Source organism: Ranitomeya variabilis, chromosome 1 (assembly GCF_051348905.1).
Source record: "Ranitomeya variabilis isolate aRanVar5 chromosome 1, aRanVar5.hap1, whole genome shotgun sequence".
NCBI classification, from domain to species: Eukaryota; Metazoa; Chordata; class Amphibia; order Anura; family Dendrobatidae; genus Ranitomeya; species Ranitomeya variabilis.
The window spans coordinates 50,873,217-50,888,753 of NC_135232.1; the positions used below are offsets into that span (position 1 = coordinate 50,873,217).

The 15,537-nt window shown below is 41.8% G+C and overlaps 1 protein-coding gene across 2 annotated transcripts in view; it reads right to left on the minus strand.

Annotated features, from left to right (window-relative positions):
- Nucleotides 1-15,537, minus strand: part of MYO5B (myosin VB) — a 206,601-nt gene that overhangs the window by 39,404 nt on the left and 151,660 nt on the right. For both annotated transcript variants that reach the window (XM_077283527.1, XM_077283516.1), the window contains exons 11-16: nt 15,191-15,272; nt 9,913-10,053; nt 8,126-8,248; nt 4,534-4,617; nt 3,553-3,696; nt 1,658-1,755 (exon numbers count right to left, since the gene is read on the minus strand). In XM_077283527.1, the coding sequence (XP_077139642.1) occupies nt 1,658-1,755; nt 3,553-3,696; nt 4,534-4,617; nt 8,126-8,248; nt 9,913-10,053; nt 15,191-15,272 (672 nt within the window). The remainder of the gene's footprint in view (nt 1-1,657; nt 1,756-3,552; nt 3,697-4,533; nt 4,618-8,125; nt 8,249-9,912; nt 10,054-15,190; nt 15,273-15,537) is intronic.

The following is a 15,537-nucleotide window of genomic DNA, read 5'->3' on the forward strand; positions in this document are numbered from 1 at the left end:
GAACAATTAGAAAATGACTGCAAGCCTTTGTGACCAGCGGGGGCTTACCTCCATGTCTGCGGCGCTGACCGTGGCCGTGTGAAGCAGCGGATAACCGGTTCCCAGGCTCAGTAGCCCAGATCTCCAGCTCTGCCCAGATACACTTACACCCAGACAATCCTGCCACTGTCCCCTCCTGCATCTCATTATTCATCTTTAGGTCTGGCTTTTATAAATCCAGTGACCTGCAGTCCTAGGTAAGCCCAGACTGCGATATCCCCCAATGACCAACTCAGCTCTGCTACATCTGTACAATCAGCCTCCTGGCTGGGGGATAGGGCTCCTATACAGGTTACTAATCTCAGTGCCAGGGCGTGAAGACTTCTGCACTGAAGCCGCCTATGCCATTAGCCTGACTCATTGCTGAGCAGAAAGGATGGGCCTGCCTCTATGCTCTGCTCTCATCCGATAATACGATCTCTCCGCAGCCACACACAGACAGATGGGAAACAGCAGAGGCAAGAGATTCTCAATACTGTGAGGTCAGTACGGGCAGAGCAGCAGAGAGATATGGGGGGAGGGGCACTAACATAAGAGCCGCGGCATCTGTAACACTGCGCTCCGATGTGTGGTCATAGTACGTAAAAATGGGATATATCCATTAGATATCCTCAGTTACATCCTGTATTATACCCCAGAGCTGCACTCACTATTCTGCTGGTGCAGTCAGTGTACATACATTACATTACTGATACTCAGTTACATCCTGTATTATACCCCAGAGCTGCACTCACTATTCTGCTGGTGCAGTCAATGTGTACATACATTACATTACTGATCCTGAGTTACATCCTGTATTATACTCCAGAGCTGCACTCACTATTCTGCTGGTGCAGTCACTGTGTACATACATTACTGATCCTGAGTTACATCCTGTATTATACTCCAGAGCTGCGCTCACTATTCTGCTGGTGCAGTCACTGTGTACATACATTACATTACTGATCCTGAGTTACATCCTGTATTATACTCCAGAGCTGCACTCACTATTCTGCTGGTGCAGTCACTGTGTACATACATTACATTACTGATCCTGAGTTACATCCTGTATTATACTCCAGAGCAGCACTCACTATTCTGCTGGTGCAGTCACTGTGTACATACATTACATTACTGATCCTGTACTGATTCTCAGTTACATCCTGTATTATACCCCAGAGCTGCACTCACTATTCTGCTGGTGCAGTCACTGTGTACATACATTACTGATCCTGTACTGATCCTGAGTTACATCCTGTATATACACAGTGACTGCACCAGCAGAATAGTGAGTGCAGCTCTGGAGTATAATACAGGATGTAACTCAGGATCAGTAATGTAATGTATGTACACAGTGACTGCACCAGCAGAATAGTGAATGCAGCTCTGGAGTATAATACAGGATGTAACTCAGGATCAGTAATGTAATGTATGTACACAGTGACTGCACCAGCAGAATAGTGAGTGCAGCTCTGGAGTATAATACAGGATGTAACTCAGGATCAGTAATGTAATGTATGTACACAGTGACTGCACCAGCAGAATAGTGAGTGCAGCTCTGGGGTATAATACAGGATGTAACTCAGGATCAGTGCAGGATAAGTTTCGGTACATTATACATGAAATGAATAGGTCTCACCTGAATGCTAGCTTTTCATCATTGGGCTTAATGCAGCGTACATAATGAGGTGTGGTTGCATTTAAAGTCTCCATGAGCAACTGGAGAGAATTACGAAACTGAAAATAAAAGAGTAAATATAAATTATTTTCCCATTACTGATCCGTCCCCCGACATCAGACTCTGACACCCTATTCCCCAGATGTGTGGTGGGATCCTGTAGTCAGGTGTTATCCCTTCAGTCTGACCCCTGATATACTGCCTACAGGTTATCAATAACACATGACTGCAGGATCAGACTACACAGGGTTTGTGTGTAGTCTGTAACCATAGAGACACATTAGTCTGCGCGGTAACTGTATACACTAAACAGATTGTGACTTTTTATATTATGATTTTTTTACAGCTTTCATATCGTAATGTAATAATCAAGATTCAAGTTGCCGGACATTTCATGTCAGACCACCGATTATCATCGTTACAGTAGATGGAGATTAGCAAACCATCATAAAAAAAAAATATAAAAAAAATACATTGACACCTATCACTGAAAGAAACAAAAGGAAAAGACCAGTAAAGTTGGACTCGATATTATCCTACTGTCACTGAAAGGGAATCTGTCAGCAACTATTTACATGGGCATGTAGTTCTTTAAAAGACAAGACGAACAATATCTTTACTTGGCCGGTCTGTTCCTCTCTTACTGACAAATCATTGTCTGTACTGATATGTGAATGAGGCTGAAGATCTAAGATAGATCTGAAGCCTCTGTCACTCCAGCTCTATTCCCAGTCTCCTCCTACTTACTGACAGCCTCTATTCTGTGTGATTTCAGGCAAAGCAGTAGTCAGTGAAGCAGGAGGAGGCCGCCCTGGGCAGGGAATAGAGCTCGAGTGACAGAGGCTTCAGATCTACTATAGCTCTTTAGCTTGTGTTACTCTGGCTCTATTCCCCACCCAGTGACAAATCCTCCCGTATGACTGACTGCCTGTAAACCGTGTGATTGTGCGATTTCAGGTAAAGGAGCAGTCATTCAAGGAGGAGGAGGCAGGGAATAGAGCTGGAGTGACAGAGGCTTCAGATCTACTATAGCTGTTTAGCCTGAGTCACTCTGGCTCTATTCCCCACCCAATGCCGAATGCTCCTACATGACTGACAACCTCTATACTGTGTGATTTCAGGCAAAGCAGTAGTCAATGAGGCAGTAGGAGGTCGCACTGGGCGGGGAATAGGGCTAAAGTGACAGAGGCTTCAGATCTACTATTGCTCTATAACCTATGTCACTCCGGCTCTATTCCCCACCCAATACCGAATTCTCCTACATGATTGACAGCCTCTATATTGTGTGATTTCAGGCAATGCAGTAGTCAGTGAAGCAGCACTGGGCGGGGAATAGGGCTAAAGTGACAGAGGCTTCAGATCTACTATAGCTGTTTAGCCTGAGTCACTCTGGCTCTACTCCCCACCCAATACCGAATGCTCCTTCATGATTGACAGCCTCTATATTGTGTGATTTCAGGCAATGCAGTAGTCAGTGAAGCAGCACTGGGCGGGGAATAGGGCTAAAGTGACAGAGGCTTCAGATCTACTATAGCTGTTTAGCCTGAGTCACTCTGGCTCTATTCCCCACCCAATAGCGAATGCTCCTTCATGATTGACAGCCTCTATATTGTGTGATTTCAGGCAAAGCAGCAGTCCGTGAAGCAGTAGGAGGCCGCACTGGGCGGGGAATACGGCTAAAGTGACAGAGGCTTCAGATCTACTATTGCTCTAATGCCTATGTCACTCCGGCTCTTTTACCCGTCCAGTGCCGAATTCTCCTACATGACTGACAGCCTCGATGCTGTGTGGCTTTCGGCAAAGGAGCCATCAGTGAAGCAGGTGCAGTGAGCAGCAATTAGATATGTGAGATTTACCTGGTGTCCCACTGTTTTCTTATGTTCCTTATTGGCATTTTTAATGGCCGGTTTGGCCGGTCTGACGTTAATTTTGGATTTTCCGCTCGGAGTCGGGGGGATGGGATCCTTGTCGTCTTGGAACAGATCGGCGACCAGTTGATACTGTCGGACAAACACACGTCAGCGCTGCACGTCTGGCTGTAACTTTAAAGGAATTTTCTGACTTTACAAAAAGAAAACTTTCAGGTGTTGTCCAGTCCTTTTATATTGATGACCTATCAGTGGCAGATCGGAGGGGGGTCCCCAGGAATCAGATGTTATCTCCTCCGGGGGCGGGGGTTGCCAGATGTAACCCTGTAGGGTACTGCAGCTCCTATTGAAGTGAATAGGGACTGATGTGCAATACTTGCTGGCAGTGAATGGAAACTTTTTTTTAATTATTATTATTGTTGTTACATACAAACAAAACTTATACTAAGAATTTCCTACTTCTAGGAGTTAAATGATTTCATAGATTTTACCCTGCACTGCTACAATGTAGCAAATTATCAGCACAGGAGAAAGAATCGTGCTGTCACTTTATATCCCCATTTTGGGGTCTCATTTCTGGGACCACCATCTCTAATCCTGGAACTACAGGGGGATTGAGCGCTGGGGTAGAGATACTTCCCTTTCTAATTTGTCTTTACAGGGGTGCCCAGAACTGCCGCTGTCCTCATACACCGGATCTACGCCCTCTTCATTCCCAAGGCCATGGGGGTCCGAGAGGCCTGTCCACCACCTTCCATACAGTCGTGGCATATCCTAGCCCTATGCCTTTATTTTAGGAGATGGGAATACCCCTTTAATACACATTTTAAGCTTCCAGATCTATTTTATTACTTTTTTTTAAACCTCTGGACATTAATAGAAAAGTTTCAGCAAGCAGAGATATTGAAAGGAGTCAAAAATGTATCCGAAAAAAAAAATCACATAATGTGTGATGGAGAAAAGGCTTACCTTACTGGCTTTCAGTATATTAATCTGCTCTTCATACACCGTATCCCGATTTTTCTCCAGGAAGCCATCACACTGGTACTCCACCTACACAACATACATGTCCGATGGGGTCACACAGAAGATGAAACATTAAATGCCGAACACGAAAACCGTACACAAGTTTAGGAATGGAGCGGATTTTTGGCTTTGCCTATAGAGCTGCAGTTTGTGCTCCGGAGCTGAATTCCCTAATCTCTTTTCTTTTCTCATTTTTTCTGAGTCGCCTGGGGTCCCAGCATTCGGACCCTCGCCGATCAGCAAGTCATCGCTTTTCCTTTGGGTAGGTGATCTCCTCTAATGCTGGGATTCCTCCTTACAAACTCAATCTCATCCTTTTTTTTAAGGTTTCAGAGGAAGAAAAACTCTATAACAACTTGTAATAAAGTCTAAATCTTTACGTAGTCACTCAGTTACCAAACAATGAAATTTGCCCTTTCCATTTATAAAGGTCACTTTGCCTCCGGCGCACAATATTCAATATCATTTTGTTGGGCGATTTGCTGAAATAACCTGAAATCTAGTCTGTGACCTTCTTCTCCGTGTACGGAGCCATAAGCCGGCACCACGGGGAAGCCTGACGGGCCGCGATTTGTAATTATACCCAAAACTCAGACCATGTACGAAAAAAAAAGCCAAAAAATAAATCAATCTAAAGCTACTTGTGCTCTACACTAACTGTGTGACATTACCGAAACGTCTCCACGTACTGGAATCTAGATCCAGGAGGACACATAACACCGGGATCACTTGCCCAAGTTCTGATGCCGATATTGTTATATTTTCTTTTTCTCCCTGAATTTTCTTCCAATTTCATAAAACTCATTTAAAACGAAAAAGTATATCTCTCTGCTGCCACTAGGGGGCGATCACCGAATACAACTTTATTATCGCGTTTAAAGGGAATCTATCACCTCATTTTGGCCCTATAAACTGTGGCCACCGCCATCAGGGGCTTATCTACAGTATTCTGTAATCTGAAAGATAAGAAAAACACCCATCGGACCGGACCGCCCCTGGGTGGGTATAATCAAACTTGTTTTTCTTATCTTTCAGGTAACATGGCGGGCTTATCTACAGCACTACAGAATGCTGTAGATGAGCCCCTAATGGCGGTGGCTGCAGTTTATAGGGCCAAAATGAGGTGACAGTTTCCCTTTAATCCTTTAATGGGAGAATTACAAATCTCTGTGCAGTCAGCTCCCTCTAGTGGCGGCTGCTGTGAACTGTACAAATCTATATGCAGTGAGTTCCCCCTGGTGGTGGCTGATGTGAACTGTACAAATCTATATGCAGTGAGCTCTCTCTAGTGGTGACTGATGTACAATGTATAAATCTATACACAGTGAGCTCCCCCTAATGACAGCTGTTGTAAACTCTCCTAATGTATATGCAATTGATTTCCGCCCAGTGGTGGCTGCTGTGAACTGTACAACTCTAAATGCAGTGAGCTCCCTCTAGTGGCTGCTGCTGTAAACTCTATAAATCTATATGCAGTGAGCTCAGTCTAGTGGCGGCTGCTGTAAACTCTATAAATCTATATGCAGTGAGCTCCCTCTAGTGGCTGCTGCTGTAAACTCTATAAATCTATATGCAGTGAGCTCCCTCTAGCGGCGGCTGCTGTAAACTCTATAAATCTATATGCAGTGAGCTCAGTCTAGTGGCGGCTGCTGTAAACTCTATAAATCTATATGCAGTGAGCTCCCTCTAGCGGCGGCTGCTGTAAACTCTATAAATCTATATGCAGCGAGTTCAGTCTAGTGGCGGCTGCTGTAAACTCTATAAATCTATATGCAGTGAGCTCCCTCTAGTGGCTGCTGCTGTAAACTCTATAAATCTATATGCAGTGAGCTCCCTCTAGCGGCGGCTGCTGTAAACTCTATAAATCTATATGCAGCGAGTTCAGTCTAGTGGCTGCTGCTGTAAACTCTATAAATCTATATGCAGTGAGCTCCCTCTAGTGGCGGCTGCTGTAAACTAGAAATCTATATGCAGTGAGCTCCCCTGTCATGGTTCCCAATGGCAGGGACTCAGGCAAAAACGGACTAGCTCTAGGAATGATGGAATCTCAGATGACCGCGACGCTGAACCTAACACGCAACTAATAGTAGCCAGGAGGTGTGCCTACGATTATCCCTAGACACCTCGCACCAGCCGGAGATCTAGTTACCCCCTAGTAGAGGAATACACAGACCTGGCTTGCCTCCAGGGAAACCCCAAAAGTGATAGTAGCCCCCCACATATAATAACGGTTAGGTAAGAGGAAAACACGTACGCAGTATGAATATAGATTCAGCAAAGTGAGGCCCTCTGACTAGATAGCAGAAAATACAAAAGAGGACTACGCGGTCACCTCAAAACCCTAAACAGCCATGCTGAAATTACTTTAACTCCGTTATCAACTCATGACACCGGAGTAGTAATTTCAGATCACTAGAGCTTCCAGCAGCAAGAGAAATATAAATGCATGCTGGACAAACAAACACAAAAAATGCCAAAGATCCATCTTAGCTGAGTTGCAGACTTGGAGCAGGTAGCAAGCAACAGAGGTGCTCTGGTAACATTGATTGCCGGCACTAGAATGACTGAGAAGCCAGACTAAATAGGAAACTCCCAGTTTCCTGATGGGAACAGGTGCAAGACAAAAGTCAGCCAGTACCACCAGTAACCACCAGAGGGAGCCCAAAAACAGAATTCACAACACTCCCCCTAGTGGCAGCTGCTGTAAACTCTATAAATCTATATGCAGTGAGCTCCCTCTAGCGGTGGCTGCTGTAAACTCCATAAATCTATATGCAATGAGCTCCCTCTAGTGGCGGCTGCTGTAAGATATATAAATCTATATGCAGTGAGCTCCCTCTAGCGGTGGCTGCTGTAAACTCTATAAATCTATATACAGTGAGCTCCCTCTAGCGGTGGCTGCTCTAAACTCTATAAATCTATATGCAGTGAGCTCCCTCTAGCGGTGGCTGCTGTAAACGCTATAAATCTATATGCAGTGAGCTCCCCCTAGTGGCGGCTGCTGTAAGATATATAAATCTATATGCAGTGATCTCCCCCAGTGGCGGCTGCTGTAAACTCTATAAATCTATATGCAGTGAGCTCCCTAGTGGCGGCAGCTGTAAGATATATAAATCTATATGCAGTGAGCTCCCCCTAGTGGCGGTTGCTGTAAACTCTATAAATCTATATGCAGTGAGCTCCCTCTAGTGGTGGCTGCAGGCATTTTACCATTTAACTCTGGCTGTGTGAAGAGATGTCAATGGCTTCAGCAGTAATGATTACAAGTATGTGATCATGTGACTGTAGGTGACGTCACCAGTGGAGAGCACTGGACTGGCATACGATATAACTGGTGAATAATGGTAAGCTCCCTCTAGTGGTGGATACAGGTAGCCAGCGTGTCGTGTTTTAAATCTATGCCAATGAAAGGGATAATTTGAAAAACTTTAACCATTATAATTAATCTTGGACCTAAAAAAACCCATTTTGATTAAGTGGACTTAAACTTTGAGGTTTTGACGCATTGACTTTATCGTCGAGAGTCATCACTTACCTTGTCAGCAAAGTGAAGCACGATAAAAGAGATGTTAGACATCCGAGGCTTCTTGAAGTGCTGACTGCTGCCGTGACGGTCGTACAACTTCTGAGCCCAGTTCTGGTCCGTGCCCTTTGGGACCTACAGACAAACAACTTGTCACTATAGTGCGGCACTAAATGCTGCATCCGGCCAGGACTAAAGATGAAACCTAATTCTACAGAACCACATGACACAGAGACCCATAGAGTTCCATGGAAGGAAGTCAACAAGTCAGCAATTTCCTCGACATTCAACTTTGATGTTGTTGAATGCTCATAAATGAGCTGAGAAAAGATTGAAAAAAAAAATTACAGCTCAGCCGCCTCTTTTATAAACTGATCAGCAGCGGTTCCCAGATTACAGGCTCCCGCTCATCTATTAGCCAATCCTAAAAATAAGCCTCTGACAACCCCTTTATGTTTGGATGTGCATTAAAGGGTTATTCACCCATCTGTATAAATCAGTGCATGTAAAAACAAGCACTTTTGCAGTTTATTGCATATTAACATTTGCATCAGTTCTTATGATATTCACACTTTTCTTTTGTCTACAGTTCGTTGCCTAGGAGACCGACCACCGCTGCTGTCTAACTTGTAAGTACTGCGCTTAAGCTGGTGACAGCGCGCTCCAGCAATCCTGGCCAGCATTAAAACCGTGTGTGTAGGCTCAATAGAAAAGAGCTGGTAAACACTGCGCATGTTCTGCTATCAGCGGTGGTCGTACTCCTAAGCAACGAGCTGTAATCAAAAGAAAACTGTTACTATCTCAAGAATGACTGAATATTTTAATAAGCAGAAGACAACAAAATTCCTTGTATTTGCAAACTCTATCCAGGAATATCCATTTATGAAGATGGGAATAACCCTTATAATAGAAATACATGACAGCATAAATCACTAATCAACATGTGTGTCCGCTTGTCTGACATGTAGGGCTGCTTATCTTGACTAATACTGTACAATCTTCTCTTTACTTATTATCAGTGTGACAGCAACTTATCTTGGTTCATACTGTATAATGTTCTCTTTTCTTATCAGTGTGACAGCAGCTTATCTTGGCCCAAAATGTACAACCTACTCTTTGCTTATTATGAGTGTGACAGAAGCTTATCTTGGCTCATACGTTACAACCTACTCTTTTCTTATCAGTGTGACAGCAGCTTATCTTGGCCCAAACTGTACAACCTACTCTTTGCTTATTATCAGTGTGACTGCAGCTTATCTTGGCTCATACGGTACAACCTACTCTTTGCTTATTATCAGTGTGACAGCAGCTTATCTTGGCTTACACTGTACTACCTACTCTTTGCTTATTATCAGGGTGTCAGCAGCTTATCTTGTCTTACACTGTACTACCTACTCTTTTCTTATCAGTGTGACTGCAGCTTATCTTGTCTTACACTGTACTACCTACTCTTTGCATATTATCAGTGTGACTGCAGCTTATCTTGGCTTACACTGTACTACCTACTCTTTGCTTATTATCAGGATGTCAGCAGCTTATCCTGGCTCATACGGTACAACCTACTCTTTGCTTATTATCAGTGTGACTGCAGCTTATCTTGGCTCATACTACATAGTAGATCCTTCACTTTTCAGAAAAAGTTACACTAAAATTATCCCCTTCAAAAAGGTGGCTTATCCCTAAAGAGTCATTAATGTTTATACCTTGTACTATGACTTGTCACGTCTACAACAAAAGTAAAACTGGAAAAATAAACTAAAAGGTATAAACCCTTTATTTGTCCTGATTAGTTGACTTACCTTACACTCCTCGTCCAGAAGGTCCAGGATACCAAGTTTGGCCTCAATCAGGTCAATGCAGGGCTGATTGTCGTAAAAATCAATGAGGGTCCATGGGATTTGCTCCTTCATATATTCCTCTTGCTCCAGTTTAAACACATGCTGCAAGGGAAACATGGCTAGTATTGGAAATTTACCAAAAGTGGTAGATCACACACCGCCATGCTCTTTGGACATATTAGGTTTAGTAACTACATAACTAATATAAATACTAAAAAAAAAAAAAAAAAAAAAAGTAATCTGCGCAATGTTGTCTCTCTGCTATTCGTCCAGGAAAAGTATGATTACAATTTAAACTAGGTATTCCCACTACCCTTCCCCATCGGGGGCGTCTCTATACAGTCTGACTCAATCAGTTCTGGTAAGAGAGTGCATGGACACTCCACATTAACAGAGGGGCTGTTATCTATTCATACATTGTCAAGAGGAATAACAGAGGAACGCCACAATGCCCTATAACTGCTGTATTTGGCAGGGTTATTCTTTGGGGGCCAATACGACAAGTTGTAAATGTATGATGGGGTGGGAGATCGGCTGCCGAGGCACTGCTATTGCAGGCCCCAAGACTGTGTTATTAGGTGCAGACAGTCTCCATAGGAATTAATAAGACTACAGGAACCAGATATTGATGCACACAATAATCAATAAGCATGTATTGTAAATGGCCGAGAGCATATTCAAAAAATCAAGAAAAAAAGCTCTCCCAATATCAGAATAAATCAAAAAATAGTATCACTCCCAAGGAAGATATCATATACTAGCGAAAAAGTGGAGTATAGACACTGAACTGTATGAAACAAATTATAAAGATTTTATTATTAAAATACAATAGAACATCTAATACAATAAGAAATATATATATAACTACATGACAGAACACATAGACATTCTAACATGTAGACAGGAGGAGAACCAAACGGTACACAAAGGAATAGGATACACATCCAACGTATGACTAAGGTAAGTTTATGGTCACAAGGACAAAGTCCATACCCTCATTGTAGAGAAAAATCAAAAAATCACTAGTGGGCCAGAGTCCTATATCACATAAGATACCATGATGTCCCAAATCACTAATGGACCAAAGTCCTATATCACATAAAATACCATGATATCCTGGCATAAATGTATCATCAAAGTGATAAAAACTTACCCATATTCAGTCAGGATGTCTGTATAACCTACCCGCTGCCCCTGACGCGCGTTTCGCTCAATCGCTTTCTCAAAGGGGAAGTGACGAAGGTGTCTTGTTACTGCCGCACTATTTATAGGGGGTCAGATACCAGTATATTCGGCGCATGCGCATCCAAGCCCCACACATATGGAAAAAAAGGCGCGCACTCCATAGGCGTCATTGTGCGGCGCACATGTGGGCGAAAAAACGCCTACGGTACCATTAAACATGTGCGCCGCACCGCCTATAGACGCCATGGAGATCGCCCTGTGTCGGGTAGATACGGCTGGGCATGCGCACTACTAGCATCAAACAACCCGGAAGGGATATTACAAGAGACCCGGAAGTGTCCGATCGTAAGTTGGAATTGTGCTGCGCCTGCGCGTCATAGGCGTCCGGTATATCAAATCCTTGGTGTTGTTACCATGGTGACGCAGGGGAGCAGACGCACGCATGTATTTTCAAAAGGTATATCTAGAAATATTGAAAATGCGCCATAATCAAAGCGTACAATATTTATGCAAATCAGTGCCTCACATACTCAAGATGGACATCGAATGCATGCACTAATCCTTGGTGTCACCACATTAAAAACACAAAAATAATAACATGGAATCCCAAAAAGATATACATATGTACACATATAAATACATATATACATATATATACATATACACCCGACGGCAAAAAAAGGAACATCCATTATACAGTAAATGACTATACCAGTCAACAACCCGTCGGTGCATATGGTTTCCAAAAGGGATCCCATATCAGATACAAGAACGGACATAAATCAGAAGCAAAAAATGAAGGGAAGGGAAAAAAAGAAAAATACGGTATCATGAAGTGCATAGTGACCATGATGTGCACATGTGTAAATAGACAATATACGTTCAGAGATTAATAAATATACTAAAAAAGTGAATAAATATATATACAACAATATTTACAAGTGCAATAGCATGTGTAAATAGACACTATACGTTTAGATGCTGAGTTTATGACATGATAACATATATCATGCAAATATTAGATTAATAAATATACAAAAAAAGTGAATAAATATATATACAACACTATTTCCATATACAATAACGTAGTGACAATGTGAAATAAAGAGTATCCCCCCCCAAAAAAAAAAAAAAAAAAAAAAAGGAAGGAAGGAAGTTTCTCTCTCCATTTAAATCTTGATCCTAATAAGATGTCCATTCAATTTGTCCAAGGATTAAGTGCTTCGGTATTGTAAACGAGTCTTGATATCCAAATTTCAACAATAGTGCAGAAATTAATGTATCACATGTATAGAATTCAAAGGAAGAAATACTAAAAAGAAAATAAAAAAACAAAATAATGAATAAAAGACACACAGGTTTTTATTTTTTTATTTCTGTGTGTCTTTTATTCATTATTTTGTTTTTTTATTTTCTTTTTAGTATTTCTTCCTTTGAATTCTATACATGTGATACATTAATTTCTGCACTATTGTTGAAATTTGGATATCAAGACTCGTTTACAATACCGAAGCACTTAATCCTTGGACAAATTGAATGGACATCTTATTAGGATCAAGATTTAAATGGAGAGAGAAACTTCCTTCCTTCCTTTTTTTTTTTTTTTGGGGGGGGATACTCTTTATTTCACATTGTCACTACGTTATTGTATATGGAAATAGTGTTGTATATATATTTATTCACTTTTTTTGTATATTTATTAATCTAATATTTGCATGATATATGTTATCATGTCATAAACTCAGCATCTAAACGTATAGTGTCTATTTACACATGCTATTGCACTTGTAAATATTGTTGTATATATATTTATTCACTTTTTTAGTATATTTATTAATCTCTGAACGTATATTGTCTATTTACACATGTGCACATCATGGTCACTATGCACTTCATGATACCGTATTTTTCTTTTTTTCCCTTCCCTTCATTTTTTGCTTCTGATTTATGTCCGTTCTTGTATCTGATATGGGATCCCTTTTGGAAACCATATGCACCGACGGGTTGTTGACTGGTATAGTCATTTACTGTATAATGGATGTTCCTTTTTTTGCCGTCGGGTGTATATGTATATATATGTATATATGTATTTATATGTGTACATATGTATATCTTTTTGGGATTCCATGTTATTATTTTTGTGTTTTTAATGTGGTGACACCAAGGATTAGTGCATGCATTCGATGTCCATCTTGAGTATGTGAGGCACTGATTTGCATAAATATTGTACGCTTTGATTATGGCGCATTTTCAATATTTCTAGATATACCTTTTGAAAATACATGCGTGCGTCTGCTCCCCTGCGTCACCATGGTAACAACACCAAGGATTTGATATACCGGACGCCTATGACGCGCAGGCGCAGCACAATTCCAACTTACGATCGGACACTTCCGGGTCTCTTGTAATATCCCTTCCGGGTTGTTTGATGCTAGTAGTGCGCATGCCCAGCCGTATCTACCCGACACAGGGCGATCTCCATGGCGTCTATAGGCGGTGCGGCGCACATGTTTAATGGTACCGTAGGCGTTTTTTCGCCCACATGTGCGCCGCACAATGACGCCTATGGAGTGCGCGCCTTTTTTTCCATATGTGTGGGGCTTGGATGCGCATGCGCCGAATATACTGGTATCTGACCCCCTATAAATAGTGCGGCAGTAACAAGACACCTTCGTCACTTCCCCTTTGAGAAAGCGATTGAGCGAAACGCGCGTCAGGGGCAGCGGGTAGGTTATACAGACATCCTGACTGAATATGGGTACGTTTTTATCACTTTGATGATACATTTATGCCAGGATATCATGGTATTTTATGTGATATAGGACTTTGGTCCATTAGTGATTTGGGACATCATGGTATCTTATGTGATATAGGACTCTGGCCCACTAGTGATTTTTTGATTTTTCTCTACAATGAGGGTATGGACTTTGTCCTTGTGACCATAAACTTACCTTAGTCATACGTTGGATGTGTATCCTATTCCTTTGTGTACCGTTTGGTTCTCCTCCTGTCTACATGTTAGAATGTCTATGTGTTCTGTCATGTAGTTATATATATATTTCTTATTGTATTAGATGTTCTATTGTATTTTAATAATAAAATCTTTATAATTTGTTTCATACAGTTCAGTGTCTATACTCCACTTTTTCGCTAGTATAGGAACCAGATATTGTAGGCCTTTTTATGGTGAGAAAATAAAAATGTAAAAAAAAATATATATATAGTTGATTGCATAAAAAGGCAGAATGGAAGGATAGCTTCATATTTTCTGTTATCACTACATGAGGTCACCTAAGAATTACAATTGTACAAAAACTTACTTTTTCCACTGGGGGGGTGGTAACGACAAGCAACCACGTGACCACCTTGGTAAATTCCATATATCTCTTAAAAAACTTTTTACCACTTTTTAAAGCAGATGTTTGTGCTCGGGAGCAGCACTCCCCATTCTAAATGCACCAACTTTTGTCATTGAACAAAGGTTAAAGGGAAACTATTAGAAGTTTTTTTGCTATTTCATCTGGGGGCAGCATAATATAGGGCAAAAAAAGCCTGAATCCAGTGATGTGTCACTTATTAGGCTGGGTTTCAATACAATCAGTAATATATCAGCAGGAGATTATCACTGCAGGACTAGGTGTCATGTGCTAACCAGTCCAGCTAGGTCTGTGTAACCCCACCCTCACCAGTAATTGGCTGACAACGCACTGTACACAGAAAGATGCCAATCAAGGGTGTGGGTGGGGTTATACACAGCTCAGCAGTCTGAGCTCTGCTACATCTACAGCAGAGAAAACAGGTTTTTGTCAAAACTGCTCCAACAGTAAGTGACACATCGCTGGAATTAGGCCTCTCTAAGTCTTTAGATTACTCACATTCATACACAGTTCCTCCCACGAATCTCTATATGTTTTATGCCTCAAAAGGCAGAAACATTTAAAAAAAAAAAGAAAAGTATTTTGATAGCGCATATACGCAAATACTTTACGAGTAATTGTTTCGCCCGGGGGTGGCTTCATGGGTCATGGAGAGAAGTTGCCCAGGGCCAACGTACCGAGTTAAACTGCTGCTGCAGCTTCTCGTTGGCGTAATTGATGCAGAACTGTTCAAAGCTGTTTATTTCAAAAGTTTCGAACCTGGAAATAAAGAAGAAAAAAAAATAAAATAAATCCAAGTCGTAATATCTACATCTGGAAAAGTTGGGTATGTCTGCCACCACAGCTTAAAGGGGTATTCTCAAATTTGAAAGTTATCTCCTATCCATGGGACAAAGGATAACTTGCCAATCACCACCGTTCCCGAGAAGCTGGGGTCTGTAGAGCGGAGATGGATCACGCACACTGACTCTCCATTCATTCTAACAGGATAGCCGAAGATCAGACGGTGAGGGGTGCTGCGCTC